The 24622-nt window shown below is 39.7% G+C and overlaps 2 protein-coding genes across 7 annotated transcripts in view; both read right to left on the bottom strand.

Annotated features, from left to right (window-relative positions):
- LOC135108528 (protein nervous wreck-like) overlaps positions 1-2147 on the bottom strand; it is a 126718-nt gene extending 124571 nt beyond the window's left edge. Inside the window, 1 exon segment of the mRNA XM_064019639.1 lies at positions 1782-2147. Coding sequence (XP_063875709.1) covers positions 1782-1802 — 21 coding nt within the window. The 5' untranslated portion in view covers positions 1803-2147.
- Positions 2148-4076: 1929 nt separating this feature from the next.
- Positions 4077-24622, bottom strand: part of LOC135108529 (tigger transposable element-derived protein 7-like) — a 32552-nt gene continuing 12006 nt past the window's right edge. For 4 of the 6 annotated variants that reach the window (XM_064019640.1, XM_064019641.1, XM_064019645.1 and 1 more), the window contains 2 exons: positions 19840-19977; positions 16229-19484 (listed from right to left, as the gene is read on the bottom strand). In XM_064019640.1, the coding sequence (XP_063875710.1) occupies positions 17120-19484; positions 19840-19977 (2503 nt within the window). In that variant the 3' untranslated portion in view covers positions 16229-17119. Of the gene's footprint in view, positions 5846-10126; positions 10365-16228; positions 19485-19839; positions 19978-24622 lie in introns of those variants that run through there. The other 2 variants (XM_064019642.1, XM_064019643.1) reach the window with 2 other exon arrangements.

The raw sequence follows: 24622 nt of genomic DNA, 5'->3' as shown, positions 1-24622 counted from the left end.
CCTTCATAAGCAGTCCCTTAAAAAAATTGAAGAAAAGCGAGGGCGAGAGAAGAAATAGACTGAAGCATCTGAGCATCACATTACTTATGCTCTCTCTCTCTCTCTCTCTCTCTCTCTCTCTCTCTCTCTCTCTCTCTCTCTCTCTCTCTCTCTCTCTCTCTCAGTAAGTTACATGCACACTGACAACACATCCTCAACTATTCTGAACGTAACTCTAAGAAAACTATTAGTTCCCTTTACACAAGAACATCAGTGCAATCATTCATTCAATCAATCAATCAATCAGTCAATGGTTAAGTGAGGCATGTCGGCATTATTATTACTACACGTGGTGATTACAATAGTGGTGGTGGTGGTGAATTTTAATACGGTAATCTACGCAGACTAGTTCTTTCTTAAGCATTAATACAAAGATATGGCGGAAATATTACATTTTCTAAAAAAGGTGATGGTGTGTGTGTGTGTGTGTGTGTGTGTGTGTGTGTGTGTGTAATTACAATAATAATAATAATAATAATAATAATAATAATAATAATAATAATAATAATAGTAATAATAATAATAATAACAACAACAACAACAATAACAACAACAATAATACTAATGATAATAATTTATGGTTTGTGTGCCAAGAAAGTTACATTTGATTATAGCATAATTTGTGGAATTATGGATTATGAATTATTCAAAAGGAAGATACGTTAAAAATAAATAAACGAGAGAGAGAGAGAGAGAGAGAGAGAGAGAGAGAGAGAGAGAGAGAGAGAGAGAGAGAGAGAGAGAGAGAGAGAGAGAGAGAACACTATCACATCACCACAGCCAGGCAATGGACATCACCACCACCACCACCATTACCACCACCACCATCGCCACCATCACCACCAGTGTCAAAATTACCTATAACAACAACAACAACTACTACTACTACTACTACTTACTACTAAATAACAGCAACATCAGTAACAACAATATTAATTCTAACAATTGCTTATTGAAGCATCACCATCACCATCACTATCATCATCATCATTAGCATCAGCACCACAACCTCTACTACTACCACCACCATCACCACCACAGCCTTTACCACCAGCCATCATCATCACCACCACGATCATCACCACCACCACTACTAGCATCACCATCTCTAACTGACCCCGTCTCTTTCTGGCACCTTTCCAATTTTTTTTTTTTCTTAGATTTCGGCAGTTTCAAGATTTCATTGTGCATTAAAACGGAAGGAGGAACGTGCAATACAAGACACACATACACACACACGTTTACAGGACACAGTGGAAACTTAACAAGACAAAGATGAGAAGAAATACCGTTTTCCAAATAGAGCAATACAGCAATGGAATGTATTACAACAGAAAGTATTACGAGAGGAAGAAGCGTGCGCGGACAATGCACTACATACATTAATTGAAGGAAAGAAATGTGAGAATCCGGTGTAAGGAAATAATAATAATAAAGACAAAATCGGCTATTACAATCATGATTAGATAAAATAAATAAGATAATGGAAATAGGTAAATGGGTCAACACACACACACACACACACACACGGTTCTGAATGAAACACAAGATCAATGCAATGTGGTTTTCTTCTTATCTCAATACTAGTAGTAATTAAAATCCAATCTTTTGAAGCTTCACGCTATGTCATCAAGGAAGGAGTGAAGAGGTGTGCGTGGGCGTGTTAGCATGTGTGTATGTGTGTGTGTAGGAACGAGAACTTGGGCGTGTGTGCCTGTGTGTGCGTGCGTGTCGAGTTTTACCTTTCTCGGGGGCGGCTGCATCCTGACATGAAGGGAGGCGGCGGGAGTAAGGCAGCGGCGGTGGCAGAGGAGAGGGTTGGAGGAGGTAGTGGTATGGCGCTAAGAGGTGGTGTCCCTGTGGCTAGAGTCCTGAGCGCGCACGTATATCCCCTACACCATCCACCATACTACTGACCTCAACTTGGCTGTTCCCTGCACACCTCGCCCGCCCTTCTCCTCTCCCTCGCTGACTTTCCTGCTGGTGGCAACTTCTCACCCCACTACCAGCAGCAGGCCTTGCGCTCTCCTGCTCAACTGCTCTCCCGAGTCAAACCCCTCACTCTTACACGCTAATCTCTCAGGAAAAGCGAGTATCAGGGTGAAAGAGTGAATGAATGAGTAAGCTAGTGAATATGGGTGGGCGGAGTCAATATGGATTGAGTATTTGGAAGGTGCGGTTTGGGAGACGGGGAGTGGAGTGTGTGGAGGGAACAGCCTTCGCTTAACGATCCAGCTGAGAGAGAGAGAGAGAGAGAGAGAGAGAGAGAGAGAGAGAGAGAGAGAGAGAAGAAAACTCTCTCTCTCTCTCTCTCTCTCTCTCTCTGCGCTTTGATAAATCATTTGCATTACAATGTAACACACTTCACTTTACTTCGGCTACTTCATAAGCAGTAATTCCTTGACCGATCTTCCGTCGAGTGGTGGGAGGGATGAAGAGTAGAAGGGCAAAAATAGGAGAGGAAAGAAGGAAAGAAGATCGAGAACCACTTAAAACATACCTTCATTGTCTAAGTTTGAGTCGAATTTTTTTCTTCTTCTCTCTATTACTAAGCGCCGCATCTCTCTCTCTCTCTCTCTCTCTCTCTCTCTCTCTCTCTCTCTCTCTCTTCTGCAGACTTTCTTCCCTCTACATAAAAACAAAGTCGCTACATTAGCATAACACAAAACTCTCCCCACCTTCTCTTTTCAGTTTTCTACTACGATATTTACTCTCTCTCTCTCTCTCTCTCTCTCTCTCTCTCTCTCTCTGTAGACACCCAAGACTAAACTACACATAATAAGGTTGTATACACGATAATACGAGTTAATCTGCTATATGTTGCTCTTTTTTTTATATATTTAATCCCTCACTGTTTTTCACTATGCGTGGCTTTGGTTGACAAGGTGCAGTTATGTTGCACGCCACGAAATCAATGATATTTTTATATATATTATGATTTCAGAAACTGTACTTATTTCAAGCACATTGTCTTCTCAATTTGGTCTCATTATACTTCCCTATATTGTTATTAGAGAAAGACTATTAGTACAGTAATCATAATGGATATAGGGTTTACTTAGGTCAGTTTTCTTTTCTTTTCTTCCTTCCTTTCTCCCTTTTCTTTTCTTTTCTTTCTTTCTTTTTTTTTTGTAGGAAAAGAAAAAATTTGACTGCTTCACGCTCTTGTCCTGATATAAATGCCTCATACTGTTATTGTTCACGAGGAAAAGCATTTGTTTTCTTTTCTCTACTTTTCCATCTTTACTCTTTAAGACTTATCCAGCGTGCGGTATGACCCCAAGTCCCTCTATGTTAATACTTGTTGACGTGGATGGAGGCAGCTAGAGTAGAGATTAGAGTTTAGACTTATCTAGATCTTACCTGTATGAGTGACACACACACACACACACACACACACATCAATGCAATGATATCACCCAGACATTTAATTCATATCACAACACACGTGCATTATAACCAAACAACACGCGCGTAGCCATCACTCTCCCTCTCCAACACTCAAGAATTTAACACACACACACACACACACACACACACACACACCCACATAATGCAATGCTATCATCCAGACATTCAATCCACATTACAATTAACACACCTGCATACCTAAACAACAACCATGTATATCCATCACATCCCACTCACCTCTCCTTTCCTCATCACCAAACACTGAAGAATAAATGGACAGATAAACAAACATACAAGTAAATAATTAAATAAATAAATAAATACACGAATATTTACATTACAGAGAGAGAGAGAGAGAGAGAGAGAGAGAGAGAGAGAGAGAGAGAGAGAGAGAGAGAGAGAGAGAGAGAGAGAGAGAGAGAGAAAAAAAATTTTTATTAACATTAACAATATTTGTGCATAACGTACTACTGCTTCAACTCCACACCTATAGGCATAGGCTTGCAGGTCTAGGCATCTGTATATTAGATGTAGGGTAATTATTACAAATTTTTATCAAGAAAAAAAGTGCATCTAATGAGCCAGCAAATATGGTACTTTATTTTTGGTATAAATAAAACAATAAATCTTATTGAAAAAAGTTTTTTACTGGGCTCAAGTAAACAAGAATACATTATAAACAAACAAGTAACAAAATACATACATTCTGTTATTGTGAATCCAGATTTTCTGCTAGGTCTGTGTCTAGAATTACCAATCCTGAACTACTGATGACTGGCGAGACAGAGCATGAGGTGCTGGGCTCTGACTCTATATGCAGGCTGGCAGTAGAGGCAGCTGACGTCAGAGATGACACTGATGCGTCTGAACTTACACTTATACGCCTCCTCTTATCTGCTGGAGAAGGCACTGCTTTGAAGAAGCTGGAAATTTTGGGCTGTATTTTCTTCCCCTGTTGTTCCTGCATCATCTCCATCCTTATGAGGCGTATTACCTCATAGTGTCTGGCCAAAGAACCTCCTACACTGTTGATGTGTCTGAGGATCATGTCTGTAGCCTCAATGACTGCAGCCAGTGATGGTCTGGATGTCTCCTCCTCCTCCTCATCATCATCCTCTGGTGTTGGTGAAGGGGTTGCAGCCTGGAGGACTTCATTGGCAATTTCTTCCTCTGTCTGGTGATGGTATCCAGGTAAACCTCCATCTTCCTCCAGCCATTCATTTAGCTCCTCCTCAGCAATGGTTCCCTGGCCTGCAGCATCCAACATTTGTGCCATGGCTCCAACATCAAATCCCTCAAAATCATTTTCCCCAGCTTGAATTTTTGGTGCCTTGAGCATTGTGCACCATGCATTTCTTAACGTGTTTAGTGGCACCTTTTTCCATGCCTCTGCCCAATTGAAAATGGCATCCTTGATATTGTAATTCTTAAAATGTTCACGGGTTTTTTTACCTCTGTTATCATCATAACCCTCTTCACCCATGCCATCTTCAATTACAACTAAGCACTGTTGCATAAACAGTTTCTTGTAATGCCTCTTGGCACTTTCTATAACACCATGGTCCATGGGTTGGAGTGCTGAGGTTGTGTTTGGTGGGAGAAACATAACCTTCACTCTGCCATCCTTGGTGCACAACTTACTGGAGACTGGATATGCTGGTGCATTATCCAGTAAAAGTACAGCTTTGACATGCTCAGCACTAATGCCATACTGTGACTGGTGCTTCCTAACTGCTGGTGTAAAACTCTTGTGGAACCATTCTTCAAAGATATCTTGAGTAAACCACGCTGACTTGCTGGCATGGTACTCAACTGGCAGCTTGTTCATTAGGTCTTTCAACATTCGTGGATTCTTGCTCTTGCCAACAATGACAGGCTGGAGGTGATGTGAGCCATCAGCATTAGCCCCAACAAGGATGGACAGCCTCTCCTTCATTGTTTTATACCCAGGAGTGCTGCTAAAATCCTTAGCAGCTTGTATGTTTTTTGGGAGAGAATGCCAAAAAAGGCTGGTCTCATCAGCATTATACACCTGAAATGTATGTAGACATTCTTCCTCAATTAAATGCGCCACTTTCTGCACAAATGGTTCCACTGCACCTAAATCAGCACTCAAAAGTTCCCCAGTAATGGCCCTGTTACATATGCCATGGCGCTTTCTAAACCGCTTCAGCCAACCATCACTACACTTAAAGTCAGTTAGGCCAAGATGGTCTGCCAGTCGTAGTGCCGCATGTTGTATGTCCACGCCACGAACAGGTACACCCTCTGCCCTCTGCTGTGCATACCACTTGTACACAGCTTCTTCCAGGTTCTCTTGTGGCAACTTCCTAGTCCTGAAGACCTTGGCAGCACCTTTACTGACACAGTCCATTTGCCGTACAGCCTCTCGTACCTGAGAGAAGAAACAAAAATACACATAAAAAAAAAAAAAAAAAAATCGATAAACACTAACAATCATAAAAAAAAAAAAAAAAAAAAGAGCAGGGGAATATTCCACATGTCCCACACAAAAATTATAAAAACCACTTGATAGATTAATACTAAGAAAACCAGACCAATAAATAACCATTTGATACGTGGGGGAATAGTCCACGTTCCATGCAAAAATTATAAAAACAACTCGATAAAGACTAACACTATACAGAGAAACACCAGACCAATAAATAACCATTTGAAAAGAAATATAGGGGAATATTCCACACATGTTACATGAGAAAAAAATTATAGACTAAACCCTACACTAATAATTTAGAAAAATGCGGGGAGAATACTCCACAAGTGTTGCACACAAAACTATAAAAAAAAAAAAAAAAACTCAACAAAGACTAACACTAGACTAAAGCGGACCCTACACGATCAATACTATTGCACAATATATTAACTTGTTTTTATTGCGCAATATTTGCTTGCCCTTACATGGCTCAATACCATTGCACAATAGTCAGTCGAGCAAAGGATTTCAGAGAGAAGAAAGTAGCCTCCTCTCACGAGACCAAGGCAGGAGATAATATTTCCAGAGGGACAGGATGACTGACACCGATCTTGCTTTAATTGGAATCGCAATTGCCTGCTGCACGAAAAAGAAAAAACAACGCAGATGGATGAAAGGGTGGTACAAAGAAAGACATGTACAGCAATGAGACATTGTTGAAGGAGTTAAGGGTCGGTGAGCCAGAGGAGTATAGAAACTATATGCGCATGAACAGTGCAACATTTGACAAGTTGCTGAAGCTGGTGACTCCAATTATCTCCAAAAATACAGTGATGCGGGAAAGCATCCCTGCACGTACACGGCTATCAGTAACTTTACGTTACCTGGCCACGGGGAATACATTTGAAGATTTAAAGTTTAGTAATGCAGTGTCCCCTCAGTCAATTAGCAGGATCGTGATGGAGATGTGCATAGCAATTATTCACTGCCTCAAAGGATACATAAAGGTAATAGAAATGCATATTTTCAGCTTCATTAGTGAAAAATAAAGTACATAAGGACCAACATAGACATAACATGCAGTGTAGAAAATGTTTTCCTATCAGTGACCGGCCTAATTTATGAAATCCAAGACATCCTCCATTGTGTATGTGAAAACCTATTTACTGTAGGTCCTGTAAGACATTATCTTGTAGATTGTAATTTTCTATTGCAAGTTAGAAAAATACTGGCAGAGTGATGATGTTTGTATTGTTATATCTGTTATTATTGTTGTATCTGTTATAACATTACCTGATCCTAAATCATGGTTGCTGTATTGGCCACTAGAGTGGCCTGAAGACATATCACTTACTGGAGTGCTTGTTCTACTTATTGGTGCATTTATGACCACCGAATGATAATGCAATGTTTCCATTTGACCCTCAAATAGTGTCATTTATAGCTTTCTTAGCAAATACCATTTGAGTAGGTGTCATTTTCTGCAACTCAACTGCCCAGGCACTTGCCAACTTTGAATATTCATTATCAGAGTCGCAAAGACGCTTGCATACCAAAGTTAGTAGTTCCTGCTGTTTATCAGTCTTATTTCTCTTTCATGGATCGAGTTACAGATGTTGCTGATGTTGGCCTACTGGCGGATGCAACCTGGATGGAAAAACGATGATATAAATACATTACATTAATATAGTACAAGTGTGTGTGTGTGTGTGTGTGTGCTACTATAAAATGATGGTACTGACATATGTATTAATTTACATATTTTATTGTCCACACACCTTCATGTATTAAACTATACAATTTATTATCCACACAGCTTCCTGGGACACCAGGAGAATGGAAGGCCATTGCAAGGGGGTTTGAAGAGCATTGCAACTTTCCGAACTGCATTGGCACAATTGATGGGAAGGACATGCAAATTAGATGTCCACCGTCCTCTGGATCAATGTACTATAACTACAAAAAAACCTTTAGTATTGTATTAATGGCAGTTGTGAACTCTGAATATGAATTCATAATGGCAGATACTGGTGTTAATGGACGGGTGTCTGATGGAGGTGTCTTCAATCACACAACATTTGGACAGAAGCTGCAAGATCAGTCGCAACATCTCCCTGAACCTGCCTGTTTACCAAACAGTATCAGACAGGTTCCATATGTACTGGTAGGGCATGATGCATTTGCCCTATGTGAAAACCTGTTGAAGCCATACAACCAAGCAGACTTGAATAATCCCAAACGAACATTTAATTACCGGCTTAGCAGAGCCAGATGTGTTGTAGAGAATGCTTTTGGGATTTTAACTGCTCAGTTTGGTGTATTCCAGAGACCTATACCTGTATCACCTGAGAAGGCACAGTGCATTGTTTTAGCCTGCTGCTATTTACACAATTACCTAAGCAGAGGAAGATCAAATGTATACATTGACCCAGGGAGTGTTGACATAGAATGTTTGGAGACTGGACACATTCATGAGGGGTCATGGAAATCAGTCCCACAGTTACTAGAATTGGAGAGTACTAGGGCTAGAAATGCATCACACTATGCAAAAGTGGTACGGGAGAGCTACTGTGAGTACTTTAACTCAGAAGGAACAGTTCCCTGGCAGAATAGACATGTTATATAAACCAAGGGTACAATAATGGGGTTGACATTTGAACCACTACTGTCTGTTCTATTAGGGGAACTTCTGTTTAAGTACTGTATCTCAACTCTTGAAAATATAAAGAGAAAGGAATACTTGTTTGCTATTAACCATGTATTCATGTCTAGTAATATATACAAAATCAGTGTCACACTCCTAGGTTATTACTAAACCCTTTAAGGAAGGGAGATCGTGGTGCCTTTTGACAGTATTATGACTATCATGAGATGATTGGATACAAATAATGTTCTGTGGCATTAAAAAGGGTAAACATTCAATCCATAAGTTCTTTGAAACCCATGTAGCTTGGCTATTCTGCATAAAATGAACTAATAATAGTACACAAAGTAAAAGGCATCCTATGATTGTTAAAGGGTTAATATTATGCTCTTATTGCATTCATGATGCAGCCTATTCCCCATTATGCAAAGGTATTATGGTAACTACTGGTTTCCTGTTAATAGGCTACTATAATTAGCAACAGTACAGTCGCCAACAATAGTTTCATGAATAGCCTTCCCAACTGACAATGATTCATTTTAATAATGAATCATTATCAGATGGGTATTTTGACAATTGTCAGCGATAATGTAGCCAATGATGTAACATATTTCCAGATGCAAATACGCCCCTGGTATGCATAGCAAAATAAAATAATGGATTATTGGTAGATGAGTCTTTTGACAATTTGTTGTCAGCGACTGTACTTTGTGATACTACTTACTGATGATGAGTCCTCAAGGTTATTCCGTGTTTCGTCCTCCACCTCCTCCATGTTCATTGTACTTGTGGACTGTGATGGTGTTTCTTGATCTACTAGAAACAGCATATTGTCAAAATACCATAATGTTGGTTCATACACTTCATCCGTGCCAGCACCAGATTTCTGCGATTTCTTCACTTTCGCTAGTTCTTTTCTGAAGTTTGTTCTCATTGAATTTATTGTTTTTCTAACATCATCTCTTGTAGCATCTGGGTATTTCTCTTTGTACTTTTCCAGCAAGACCTCATTTGCACTGTCTTTTTTTGTCTATCATAATATTCTTTACTGTTTACCTTCCAAATAGCAAGCAAGTCTCTGTAGATGTCTATGAATTTCAGTAAAAACTGATGTTCATCTATCTTGGCTGATATGGTGATGGTACCAGGAACAGAAGCCCACTGAAAGAATATTGTGCAATGTTACCTTCCAATGCACAATTTAGTCACATTGCGCAATAAAATATCAAGATCTTTTTGATATCTTCAGTATATTGTGCAGTCCTTCAATATCATCCCTACACCGTCAATAATATTGCGCAAAACTAAACATTGCACAATAATACTGATTGTGTAGGGGCCCCTTAAGAATCATAAAAAAATAAAAAATAAAAAAAAAAAAACGTGGGGGAGTATTCCATGTGTTCCACAGAAAAATTATAAAAAAACACTCCATAAAGGCTAACACTAGCCTAGGATTCATTTAGAACAAAAATGTGAGGGAATATTCAATACGTGTTGCACGCAGGATATAAAAACACTCGATAAAGACAAACAATAGACTAAGAAAGACAAGACCAATAAATAATCATTTAGAAAAAAATGCAACAAAAACATACCTTGTCCTTAGCTTTCAGTATGTCGTGCAGTGTAGTTTTCTTTAGCCCATACCTCTCCATGAGTTGCATCCTGCTCATGCCCTTCTCGCTGTCTGCAATAACTTCCATCTTTTGCGCCAGCGACAGGTTTTTCCGCTTTGGAGTACAAGCGGAAGAGGGATAAGATGCCATTCCACCCTCACTCACTCCTCTGCCACCGCTGCCACAGCTGACCAAACGTTCCGCCTCATTAACCAACCTTTGTTTGATAAATCAAACAGATAGTCGGCAGGCCATATTATATTCGATGAATATGAAATTCACTTTAACGGGGTGTGATAGAGCATGGGTTTAGTGTATACTATTTGCTGATGACTCCACTCTATACATAACAGGTGATCTTACTAACATTATTCATATGGCTAATGATGATCTTAATACATTCCAAAAATGGTGTTTTAGTAATAGATTAACTGTAAATTTGAATAAAACTTACTACATGTTGTTTACCTATAAGACAGTAAGAAATATACCACAACTACTTTAAGACAGTAAGAAACATACCACAACTACTTTAACAAAATAATGTTATTGCAAAAACATCAACATATTTTATTAGGTGTAACCATTGACCAAACAATGACATTTAAACAACACATATCAGGGTTATCCTTGAAACGATCTCAAGTGATTTCTCTCCTTTACCAAGTAAAAGATCTTATGCCTATACATGTTCTAAAAATTCCTTATAATGCTCATATCTTACCTCACCTCAATTACTGTATACCTCTATGGTGTAATACCTATCCAACACATTTAATACCGTTATTCAGACTTAAAAAAGAAAAATTGTTAGGATTATTACAGTTTTAGAACACACAACCTCTTTTCAGCAAATCCAATTCAGTAAAACTTTTTGATTTCAATAAAATTTGAATAGCTATTTATATGTTTAACATGTCAATAAACAACAATGCCCCAATATTACAAACACTACAAACCTATCCAACACGCACCTGAGATAACAGTACCCAAACATTACTTAACACTATTCCAACAGTCTATCACATTCAGGCCTCAAAGTATGGAACTCTCTACCAAATAACATAAAATCACTAACGACTGAAAATTCCCTGAAAAGACAACTTAAAAATCATATTGTGACTAAATACTGCATTATTCCAAAATCATCACAAATTCATTTCTACTTTCATGACATGTTTCATTAGCTAGAGCTCCTCTTGCTGAGTATTTTGAACCCCATATATATGTTTCACAAATTAATACTAATGCTGTTAGCGAGTTTTGAAAATTTATTGGCTGTCTTTCATACATGATATCATGAGCAAGTGGTCAAAACTGGATAGCAAGACACCCTGTGGCTTCCCTGCATAAACTGTTTACTTCCTGAAAGGTTTGACATCTATAAAAAAAACGTGGAAAAGTGCAGGATGATATCATCAGCGTAGTAATGGATAGGACAAGAAGTTTAGTTTAGAGGATCATTGATGAATAATAGGAAGAGAGTAGTTGACAGGACAGAACCCTGAGGAACACCACTGTTAATAGATTTAGGAGAAGAACAGTGACTGTCTACCACAGCAGCAATAGAACAGTCAGAAAGGAAACTTGAGATGAAGTTACAGAGGGAAGGATAGAAGCCATAGGAGTGAAGTTTGGAAATCAAAGCTTTGTGCCAGACTCTATCAAAAGTTTTTGATATGTCCAAGGCAACAGCAAAAGTTTCATCAAAATCTCTAAAAGAGGATGACCAAGACTCAGTAAGGAAATCCAGATCACCAGTATAGCAGCCTTGACAGAACCCATACTGGCAATCAGATAGAAGGTTGTGAAGTGATAGATATTTAAGAATCTTCCTGTTCAGGCTAGATTCAAAAACTTTAGATAGGCAGGAAATTAAAGCAATAGGACAGTAGTCTGAGGGATTAGAAAAGTCATCCTTTTTAGGAACACGTTGAATGTAGGCAAACTTCCTGCAAGAAGAGAAGATAGATGTTGACAGACAGAGCTGAAAGGGTTTGACTAAACAAGGTGCAAGCACAGAGGTGCAGTTTCAAAGAACAATAGGAGGGACTCCATCAGGTCCATAAGCCTTCCAAGGGTTTAGGCCAGCAAGGGCATGAAAAACATCATTGCGAAGAATTTTAATAGGTAGCATGAAGTAGTCAGAGGGTGGAGGAGAGGGAGGAACAAGTCCTGAATTGCCCAAGGTAGAGTTTTTAGCAAAGGTCTGAGGGAAGAGTTCAGCTTTAGAGATAGATGTGATTGCAGTGGTGCCATCTGGTTGAAATAAAGGAGGGAAAGAAGAAGCAAAGTTATTGGAGATGTTTTAGGCTACATGCCAGAAGTCATGAGGGGAGTTAGAACTTGAAAGATTTTGACACTTTCTATTAATGAAGGAGTATTTGGCTAGTTGGAGAACAGACTTGGTATGGTTTCGGGCAGAAATATAAAGTGCATGAGATTCTGGTGATGGAAGGCTCAAGTATCTTTTGTGGGCCACCTCTCTATCATGTATAGCACAAGAACAGGCAGTGTTAAACCAAGGTCTGGAAGGTTTAGGTTGAGAAAAGGAGTGAGGAATGTACGCCTCCAAGCCAGACACTATCACCTCTGTTATGTGCTCGGCAAACAGACAGGTCTCTATCGCAAAAGCAGTAGTCATTCCAAGGAAAATCAGCAAAATACCTCCTCAAGTCCCAACTAGCAGAGGCAAAATGCCAGAGGTACCTCTGCTTAGAGGAATCTTGAGGAGGGATTGAAGTGACAGGACAAGATACAGATATGAGATCGTGACCAGAGGAGCCTAACGGAGAAAAAAAAGTAATAGCACAAACAGGAGGATTAGAAGTTACAAAGTCAAGAATGTTGGGCATACAGGTAAATCCCTATTTATACGACATATAGGTTCATTACCACACTGCGTAACTGGAAATCACATAATTAGAAAGTAATTATTCCATAAGAATTAATGTATATGGCTGAGTATGGGGATTTGACCATGAAACACCACTTAGTACATCACAAAAATTCCTTTATTTGGTTAGTAAACATCCTACATAAACATAATGTTGAACTGTTATAACCTTAATTATAATAAATGCATAATTACTCATGTGTCCTACAGAAACACACAAACACACACACACTGCTTCTCCTGCCATACACACACACACACACACACACACACACACACACACGTGCATGGCACATCTCACTAATCTTCCTCCACCTCTGCTGCTGCCCTCCTCTCCTCCACACATCATTAATCCTCTTCTTCCACTTCCTCAGAGCCATCCATTTCCTCAGGGTCATCCAATTCTTCTGAGTCATTGAAGTTGCTTCCTTTCACTTTTCCACTTTTTTTCCACTTTCTCTCCTGACACATTTCCACTTTTTTCTACTTTCTCTCCTGACACATCATGTCCTTCCATACTTTCCACTTCTGATTCACCCATTTTTTTCTTGTTGCTTTGCAGTTTGCAGGTGTAAACACTGAACTAGTGGCAGGAACAGCTGCAATACTGTGATGCACACATGAAGTAAGGGTTATTATGGTAAAGAAAATGTTTTTTCTGATTTCTTGAATCAGTTGTAAATTGGGTCACACATGAGCGGTGTATGTTATGATACTGCCAACTCACTGATGGGTTGTTTGTGGTGATGGTGGGGTAATTACTTTGTAATTATATAATGCCTGTAGTCTGGTATACCGCGGTTGAAGTGTGTGAAACAGGTTTGGAAAATGTTGTCGAGCCTCTTTGTGAATACAAGGCTAGGAGACGAGGTAGGAGGAAGAGAGCAGGGAGGCAGAAAGGGCATGGAAGCCAAAGTCTCTCCACACACTGAGCTCCATGGTGGTGAAGCTCGTGGTCCTAGTGACCCACGGAAGACACTCTCTACACTCAGAGCTCCAAGGTGGCGTGGCTCCTATTCTTGGTGATCCTGAGAGGTGTTCTAGAGGCAGCTAGAGGCAGCCTGTGTGCAAGACACCAGTCTCTTCAGGAGAGGCAATGGTGTGAGCTGCTGCTTGCACATTTCGTCTACCTGTCTCTTCTGAGACCCCTGTGGACATGGAACTGTGACTGCAGATGTACTGTCTGCTACTGTGAGCTGACTGTTGATTTTATTAAAACTGGAAAATATAGTTTTTTTTGTCATTACCAACCACTAAAGAGAATATGACACACTCTGTTGTCATTTTTGCCTCCCCACCACCACTCCCACCATAAGTAACATAGTAATTTACGACAATTTTATTGCAAATTAGTCAAAGCACATCAAAACTTACCAGAAAAAAAATAGTTTGGTCTTTGCATATGCCAACAATTCAGTTTAGATCAGTTGCTCACAATAGCAATCCTGATAAAAAGGTGATAAATTCTTAAAAATCTCTGGCTGTTATTATCTAACCTAACCAAACATAGCCGTGCCTAACCTAACTTAACCATACCTAACATAACTAACCATACTTAACTCAACCTAACCAAACCAAATCTAACCTAACCAAACCAAACCTAACCAAACCAAAACTAACTAACCTAACCTTAAATCTTATCTTATTTCTGTTCTGCCTCCTCATCTCCAAATATGCTCTTCCTCATGTAAATGGCAGTCTCTTTCACACCAAGGACATTTTACAAAGGTTGGCAGGACATTGTGCACCCATAAAAATGTCATGGATTTTTTTTTCTTTTTACTATGCACTGGAAATAATTAACACAGCAGCTGTTGCACTGGAGCATCTTGCTAGACTGATTTAAATCTGCCCTCTTTCCTTCCTCCTACAAAATACAGTGCTGATTGGCAAATTTTTTTTTTTTTCATTGCCTTCAAATGACTACAGAGTCACTCTCAAACTAAATTTATTAGTGTTGTATACCTCTCACCTAACTCCTCTGACTACAAGAAATTCTTTGACTACTTAACCTCCAAAGTGGAACACATTCTGACTCTTCCCTTTTGCAGAAATCTTCACCTCCAAAGTGGAGCACATTCTGACTCTTCCCTTTTGCGGAAATCTTCACCTCCAAAGTGGAGCACATTCTGACTCTTCCCTTTTGCGGAGATCTTCCTTCTTGGATACTTCCATGTTCGCCACCAGCTCTGGCTTTCCTCTCCCTTCACTGACCAACCTGATGAACTAGTCTTCAACTTTGCTATCATCAATGACCTAGAGCAATTGGTACAACACCCTACTCATATTACCGACTGTCTTGGAGATACAGGTAAAGCCCTATTAATGCACTTTCTATTAGCATATTTTCACTTTAACGCCCTCTAATGATACTTGAATTTATTTTTAATTACATTTTTATTTCACTTTTATTATTATATTATTTAGCAATAAAAAAAAGAGAGAGAGAGAGAGAGAGAGAGAGAGAGAGAGAGAGAGAGAGAGAGAGAGAGAGAGAGAGAGAGAGAGAGAGAGAGAGACCTCTGAGATGCTGGTCCACGAATAGGGTCCAAAGTGGTATTAAAAAATTAAAGGATAAGTGTCTTGAAATGTCCCTCTTGAAGGAGTTCAAGTCATAGGAAGATGGAAATACAGAAGCAGGCAAGGAGTTCCAGAGTCTACCAGAGAAAGGAATGAATGATTGAGGGAAGAATGATTGAATGATATATAGCCCCATCATTAACCCTCTAAGCGCAGGCTAGATTTTGCCATGCCTGGCCTGCCACGTGGGCATATTCACTCAAAAACACACCTCCCTTCAACCTCAAGGATCTTTTCTCTTACTGAGCTAACGTTGCTGAATGAGGTATCATTGTAAAGTCCTTTTCCTTAGCTGTCCTTTGACGTTAATTTGAACACCATGTAAGCATTGGTAAAATGAGTACAGAGTTATGAATTAGGAACTATGAAAACATATTATTATAGACAGATACCCACCTCTATTGTTCTTATTTTCTATTATTTAGCAATAAAAAGCATCACTTTTTTACAGCTTCTGTGTACCATACCCATGTAAAGCTCAGATTTTGTATTATTGTAAAAATCTGTGGTTAACATTACTTGCTAAACTTAGCAATGAACCAAAATCCATGCTAGAATGCTGTACTTGCATTGTGTAACAAAAGGAATGATAAAAAAAAAAAAAAAACAGAAAACAACACTACTATTATTTTTGAGATTACAAAGGGTAACTTTTACGGTTCGCTACATACTTATTGTTGTGCCTCTCGCTGCATTGTACACACTGGCTCAGGCATTGCCAGGCTGCTCCCTCCACACCGAATGGCCACCATATGACACATAGCATTTGCATTGCATTTTTCTGCATCCAGAGTTTATTTATCATACCTATCACAAATATATACAGATAACATCATCATGCATGTTAGAATGAAAAAAAAAATGTTAGGATCAGGCATATCAGTGGTGGTGGTCTCTGTAGCGGGGTCCACACTTGTGGCAGAGCTGACTGGTGAGGCCAATAAGGCAGTCATGACAAGGCGTATATTTCTGACATGGCGTAATCTTCATGTATGTTAGAATGATAAGAAATCAAAACAGGAAACTAAACTTGTAACTTTACCCTTGCATTTTTCTTACGTTTGACACATTTGATAGTTCTTTTCTAGAATAAAAGAAGTCCTTCCTCAACAAGAAACAAAACCCGTAACTTTGCTGCATTTTTCTTACACCTACTTCATTTTACAGTTCCTCTATGGGAAAAAAAAAAAATTCCAAACAAGAAACTAAATATGTAACAGTACAGTGAAAAATATTACATCCAAACAAGAAACTAAACACATAACTTCACAGGAGGAAAAAGCAATTCCAAGTGAGAAACTAAACATGTAACTTCACAGAAAAAAAAACTTCCAAACAAGAAACCAAACACATAACATCATATGAAAAAAAAATCACTTCTGCACAAGAAAATAAACATCTAGTTTCACATATAAAAAATACTAAACAAAAGAAAATCACACTTGCATATTTCTTACAATTGATGCATTTTACAGTTCTTATCACTGTCATTTTTATCAGTATGTCTTGAAAGTATGGTACTCCCGGAAGCAAGGCACAATGCAGAGAGGCACTTTACACTCATGACACTTGTAGCTGGTTTGTTTCCTTACTTTTGGCTTACGTGAGGAATGGCTGCACACATAACAACGCCCCACGCCTACATTCCTGGAACTAGTAGGAGGGAGAGACTCTATGTAGTGCCTATTCAGATAGTCACGTGCTTCAAGTCGGTCAGGAAGTGCATCTGAATGTCGTCTTGGAGCCTGACCAGTCACCTGGCCAAACCTCTCAAGCAGTTGAGTGATGACAGTCCGACTGAACTGTCTCAGAGAAGGCGGAGATTGCTCACCGACCTGTGTCTTGAACAGTATGTATGCATTGAGCAAACACATGTCGATGATGTGGAGAAAAGATTTCTTGTACCATTTACAGCCCTTTCTGAGACAGTCGATGAATCCAATCATCATATCAGACTTATCAACCAACCTCATGTTGATATTGTCGTCAATGACTGCATCAGGCTTCATTATCTTCTCGCCCATTTTTAAGTTGGTTTTACCAGAATCTTCCAAGTGCCCCACATGCTCAGTAGTAAGCATGTTGATGGGCTTTTTATCATGCCATCTCATAGCCAACATCTTCCCAGACTTTCTGAGCTGCACTTCTCCTCGACAAGACTCAGGAAACACAGGCAAGTGTTTTCTGTTTTGTCTGATGGTGCCAACAGTGCCCATCCCATGCTCTTTCAGGTACTTGGTGAGAATGGGAGATGTGTCATAGTTGTCCGTATAGAGAACATGATTCTCACCAAAGTACTTCTCCAGTAGTACCTTTACAACTGAGCCTGAGAAGAGGAGTGGGTCAGTCTTCTTGATGTCAACTTCGCTTGCCGAATATATGATGAAGTCCAAAATATATCCTGTTTCGCAGTCACATAGTACAAAATATTTTATTCCAGAGTGGTGTTGCTTGCTGGGAATGTACTGCTTGAAGGATATACATCCTCTGAACAGCACCAGAGATTTGTCAAGTACCACTTTTTGCATTGGTTTGAAAAATGCACGGAACTTCTCTTTGATGTTGTTCATCATCTCTTTGATTTTCCATAGCGGGTCAGTGTCAGAGGGGTACATATTATGAGCAAAGTGAAGATAACTATAAATGGCCCTGAATCGGTCCCTTGACATATATTTTCCAAAGATTGGAGTGTAAATTATGTCCTCGTGGGACCAATAGTCATCTAGGTCATACTTTTGCACATGAGGCATGAGCAACATCAAGGCCAGGAAAACATACATCTCACGCACAGAAAGCGGGGTCCACTGGATCGTTTTTGCAGATAATACTGTGTCAGATGTAGTGCACCATTCATGATAACGGTTGCTTTCCTCACATATTTGCTGAAGTATGCTTTCATCCAAGAAGGCCACAAAGTATTCCACATAATCGTGACCTGCATGCACTGGGAAGGCAGGTTGTATCCCTGCATTCGTCATGTCGAATGCTGGACTGTCTAGTATAAAATCACTGCCATCATTCCACACAAATACATCACAGGAATGTGTGGCAGGCGGGGCTGTAGTAGCTTGAGTAGCGGTGGAGGTGGTGATGCCAGAGCTGCTGGTGGTGGTGGTGAGGGAGCCTGTTACCTTTTTTATATGCTTCTTTCCTTGTCCACTTTGCACACTCCTTTTCTTTCCAAGAACACCTGAGGAAATGCTGGATGGTTGCTTTTTGTGTTCCAATGATAAAGAAGCTGTGGCAGCAGTAGGATCAGGTGTATCTGTGGTGGTGGTTGCAATAACAGGGTCCGCAATAGTTGAGGCAGTGGGGAGTGGTGCAGGTGGTAAGACAGTTGTGACACGGCGTAGTTTCTCTTTCCTGTTACCACGTGTTATATGCTTCACGCGCTTTACCCTTATTGTTTTAGCAAGTTTTAGGTCCATCGATGATCCAGAGGAAGATGAATCTGGACTTTGAGAGCGAGAAGGGAAAGGGGATGTGGTGCGCTGTGCAACATTGGCAGCACTGACAGATGGAGGTTGTGAGTCTGAAGCAATTTGTCTTTTTTCTCCCTTGCCATAGAACTGACCTTTTTTTATGAGAGGTTCTTTCCCCTTTCCCTTGTGAAAATGTTCAGGAATATCACTAGAAGCACTGCTATCACTGATAAAGCCATATCCATCACTACTACTATGAGTGGTATCGCTGTCACTACCAAGGACTGTGCTTGTGACAGTTTTATCTAACTCTGCTTCAATTTTGCTTTCTTCCAAGCCTTTCCTGATGTTTTTTATTGGTGTTGCGGTCAAAGGGCCCCCATCTTGAGGATGGATTTGACTAGAAGGGTGAGTGGAGCTGCAGTGTCTAGTGGACATCCTGTCAAAGTTAGCACAAGGCGTTAACTGACCACTGATAATGTAAGAGTGTGTTTGTGGGCATTGTAGGAAAGAAAATGACATGTTTACTGTACTTGATGACAAACTAATCAAATCAGGCAGCGCATTCATTAAAAAAATAAAAATGACATGTCCACTATTGTGGACACACGCGCTACGAGCCCACGCTCCGGCTGTCCATTATTGTGGACACCCACGCTTAAAGAGTTAATAACTGATAATAAGTTTCAGTTTCAAGAACTATTGATAGTTCATGCAATAAATAATTGTGGTAGTTCCAATCCATCCCTGGACAAGATATTCACATCAGTAGACATACTACAGCATCTCCTTACCTTGTCTTACTGGTGTCTTGCTTGCCTGAAGGTTCCTGCTGGCTAGGGATGAATGGCTCATCAGGCAGTGCCAAGAACTCATCTTCTATTTTAATCTCAAACTCTTCTTTCACTTCCTGCATAAACTGAGCTTGCTCTCTGAAATTACATTAATATTATTTGCACTGACTTGTAAATTTTTGTATAAATAATTACAATTACAATACAATTACAATACTCTTCAGGAAATAAACGTTTCATGCAGGGAACCCACAGAATGCCTGACTTCTGATCTTTCTAAAATTTCTGATTTGGGCAGAGCAAAGCTGGTATTGTTCAATGTCTCAAAAACTCAATTCCTCCATCTATCAACTCGACACAACCTTCCACACAACTATCTCCTCTTCTTCAATGACACTCAACTGTCCCCCTCTTCTACACTTAACATCCTCGGTTTGTCCTTTACTTATAATCTGAACTGGAAACTTCACATCTCATCTCTAGCTAAAACAGCTTCTATGAAGTTAGGCATTCTGAGATATTTCTGCCAGTTTTTCTCATCCTCCAGCTGCTAACTCTGTACAAGGGCCTTATCCGTTCATGTATGGAGTATCCTTCATGTGTCTTAGGGGGTTCCACTCATACCACTCTTCTAGACAGGGTGGAATCAAAAGCTTTTCATCTCATCAACTCCTCTCCTCTAAATGACTGTCTTCAGTCTCTCTCTCTCATCACTGCAATATTGCATCTCTAGCTGTCTTCTACCACTATTTTCATGCTAACTGCTCTTCTGATCTTGCTAACTGCATGCCTGTCCTCCTCCCATGGCCTCCCTGCACAAGACTTTCTTCTTTTTCTCACCCCTATTCTGTCCACCTCTCTAATGCAAGAATTAACCAGTACTCTCAATCATTCATCCCTTTTTCTGGTAAATTCTGGAACTCCCTGCCTGCTTCTGTATTTACACCTTCCTATGACTTGAATTCCTTCAAGAGGGAGGTTTCAGTACACTTATCCTTCAATTTTTGACTACTGCTTTGGACCCTTTTTTGGGACTGGCATCTCAGTAGGCTTTTTTTTTAACTGGATTTTTTGTTGCCCTTGGCCAGTGTCCCTCCAACATAATGAAAAAAAATACATAAACATAAAACATAAAAAAAAAAAAAAAATGAGCCACCACTGATTCCCACAGGTCACACGGTTTGCTTGACTTGCTAAACAAATAAAATAAACAAAAATAAAATCTATAAAAACGTTTTCTATTTTCAGCAGTCATTCTTCTCAAACTAAATAAAATTAACTTGGATGAAGTGAAATAAAGACAGGCACTATACTATTCTTTTTTTAAGTAGGGGGGACAATGGCCAAGGGCAACAAAATCCAATAAAAAAAAAAAAAAGGCCACACTGAGATGCCAGTTCCCAAATGGGGTCCAAAGTGGTAGTCAATAATTGAAGGTCTTGAAACCTTCCTCTTGTAGGAATTCAAGTCATAATAAGATGAAAATACAGAAGCAGATAGGGAGTTCCAGAGTTTACCAGAGAAAGGAATGAATGACTGAGAATACTGGTTAATTCTTGCATTAGAGAGGTGGACAGAATAGTAATGAGAGAAAGGAGAAAGTCTTGTAGAGCAAGGCCGCAGGAGAAGGGAAGACATGGAGTTAGCAAGATCAGAAGAGCAGTTAGCATGAAAATAGCAGTAGAAGGTAGCAAGAGATGCAACACTACAGTGATAAGAAAGAGGCTGTTAATAGATTTAGAAGAACAGTGGCCATCTACCACAGCAGCAATAGAACATTCAGAAAAGAAACTTGACATGAACTTACAGAGAGAAGGATATAAGACATAGGAGGATAGTTTGGAAATCAAAGCTTTGTGCCAGACTCTATCAAAAGTTTTTGATATATCATTTTTCAATCCAAAGCTGGATATTGTGTTTATGTGTATAACAACTTAACCTGCTCTCATGCTCATACTCTTGAAATCTCTAAAAGAGGATGACCATGACTCAGTAAGGAAAGCCAGAAGATCACCAGAAAAGTGGCCTTGACAGAAACCCATACTGGTGACCAGATAGAAGGCTGTGAAGTGATAGATGTTTAAGAATTTTCCTGTTGAGGATAGATTAAAAAAAACTTTGGATAGGCAGGAAATTAAAGCAACAGGACAGTAGTTTGAGGGATTAGAACAGTCACCCTTTTTAGGAACAGTTTGAATATAGGCAAACTTCCAGCAAGAAAGAAAGGTAGATGTTGACAGACAGAACCGAAAGAGTTTTACTAGACGAGGTGCAAGCACAGAGGCACAGTTTCGGAGAACAATAGGAGGGACCCCATCAGGTCCATAAGCCTTCCGAGGGTTTAGGCCAGTGAGGGCATGGAAAACATCACTGCGAAGAATTTTAACAGGTAGCATAAAATAGGCAGAGGGTGGAGGAGATGGAGAAACAAAGCCCTGAATTGTCCAAGGTAGAGTTTTTAGCAAAGGTTTGAGCAGAGTTCAGTTTTAAAGACAGATGTGACAGCAGTAGTGCCATCTGTTTGAAATAAAGTAGGGAAAGAAGAAGCAAAGTTATTGGAGATGTTTTTGATTAGATGCCAGAAGTCATGAGGGGAGTTAGATCTTGAAAGATTTTGACTTTCTATTAATGAAGGAGTTTTTGGCTAGTTGGAGAACAGACTTGGCATCATTCCAGGAGAAAATATACAGTGCATGAGATTCTGGTGATGGAAGACTCAAGTACCTTTTGTGGGCCATCTCTCTATCATTTATAGCACGAGAACAGGCTGTATTAAACCAAGGTTTGGAAGGTTTAGGTCAAGAAAGAGTGAGGAATGTACGCTTCCATGCCAGACACTATCACCTCTGTTATGTGCTCAGCACACAGAGATGGGTGTCTGACATGGAAGCAGTAGTCATTCAAAGGAAAATCAGCAAAATTTCTCCTCAGGTCCCCCCGACCAGCAGAAGCAAAATGCCAAAAGGCACCTCTGCTTAGGAGGATCCTGAGGAGGGACTGGAGCGATAGCACAACATACAGACATGAGATTGTGATCGGAGGAGCCCAATGGAGAAGAGAGGGTAACAGCAAAAGCAGAAGGATTAGAGGTTAGGAAAAGGTCAAGAATATTGGGCTTATCTCCAAGATAGTCAAGAATACAAGTAGGGTGTTGCACCAATTGCTCTAGGTCATGGAGGATACCAAAGTTGAAGTCTAGTTCACCAGGATGGTCAGTGAAAGGAGAGGAAAGCCAAACCTTGTAGTGAACATCAAAGTCTCCAAGAATGGAGATCTCTGCAAAAGGGGAGATAGTCAGAATGTGCTCCACTTTGAAAGTTAAGTAGTCAAAGAATTTCTTATAGTCAGAGGAGTTAGGTGAGAGGTAAATAAATAAATTTAGTTTGAGGGTGACTCTATAGTCATAGCCAGATGGTGGAAAACTCGGAAGATTCAAGAGCGTGGGCACGAGAGCAGGTTAAGTTGTTGCACACATAAACACAACATCCAGCTTTGAATTGAAAATGAGAATAGAAAAGTAGGAGGGAACAGAAAAGGGGCTACTGTCAGTTGCCTCAGACACCTGTGTTTCAGTGAGGAAAAGAAGATGAGATTTAGTGGAGGAGAGGTGTGTTCTACAGATTGAAAATTAGATCTTAGACTGCAAATGTTGCAAAAGTTAATGAGGAAAAAGTTGAAGGAGGGTGTCAAGACACTTAGGGTCAATACCAGGAGAGCAGTCTGACCTGGAGACATTTGTGGTCCCCTCCCCAGATGGGAACTTTGAGGCTGGTGTAGGAGTCGCCATGATAATTTTGAATCTTGAGTGAAAGGTGTGTGTGTAATTAGGTGCTTGTAGTTTTGTGTGAAAGAAGAGAGTTGTCTTTAGAGGGCAGGCTGTGACTGCCCTCACTGCCTTGTGTTGTGAGACATAAAGGGAAACATTCAGTGAGGTCACAGCTGGGTTTAACGATAAGTTCACAGCACCCCTTGATCCAGTGCTTTAGACCTCACTGGGAGTAATTATTGTTTCAGCAGGTGCCTACTGCCTCCTAATCATGCATGCAAGACCCACTGCACAATGGCCAGAGGGTGAAGAATCCACAGTGCACAGTCCACACAGCAATTCTTGAATGGTGCTTCCCCACCGTTACATTACATCAGTGACTTGCAAAATGCATGCTGTGACTATCACCATAGTGTGCTACCTAATTTTCCTAGATAAGTACATGTTCTTGAATTTGTGCCTTTTAGCAGGCATGCACTTCACTGATTACAGGACTGGTGTGCTGTTGAAATCTAGTGCACCACTAAGCACTAGACTTTGAGACTGGCAGTATAAGTGAAGGTAAAGTACAAAAAAAATTTTGTGAATTAATACATAGTTGGAACTTCAAAGATAAATACTACAAAGGATTGTTGTTCTTACATAAGAATAAAAATGTTCTGCATCATGACGTAATATCAATAATTTTTGCTATACTGGTTCTAATATTATTTATTTATTTTTTTCTAGCAATAGTTCATGTCTAAATGTAAAGTCATATCCAGTTTTCCTCAATTAACCAAGGTAAAAAAAAAAAAGAAAAAAAAAAAAAGATCATACAAAACACCATGCTGCCCGAGTCTTTTACCACAAAACAATAGTGGATTACTTTCAACTCTGCATCATCTTGTAATATTTTCACTTGATACATACAGAGTTCTTATTCACTTATTCAAACCCCAACTGAAGTCCCTTTCCATGGCTAAGAGAGTGAATGATGTGTATTTGCCTAGTTGTATTTACCTAGTTGTGTTTTAC

Source organism: Scylla paramamosain, chromosome 17 (assembly GCF_035594125.1).
Source record: "Scylla paramamosain isolate STU-SP2022 chromosome 17, ASM3559412v1, whole genome shotgun sequence".
NCBI classification, from domain to species: domain Eukaryota; kingdom Metazoa; phylum Arthropoda; class Malacostraca; order Decapoda; family Portunidae; genus Scylla; species Scylla paramamosain.
This window is presented reverse-complemented; position numbering and strand designations above follow the sequence as displayed.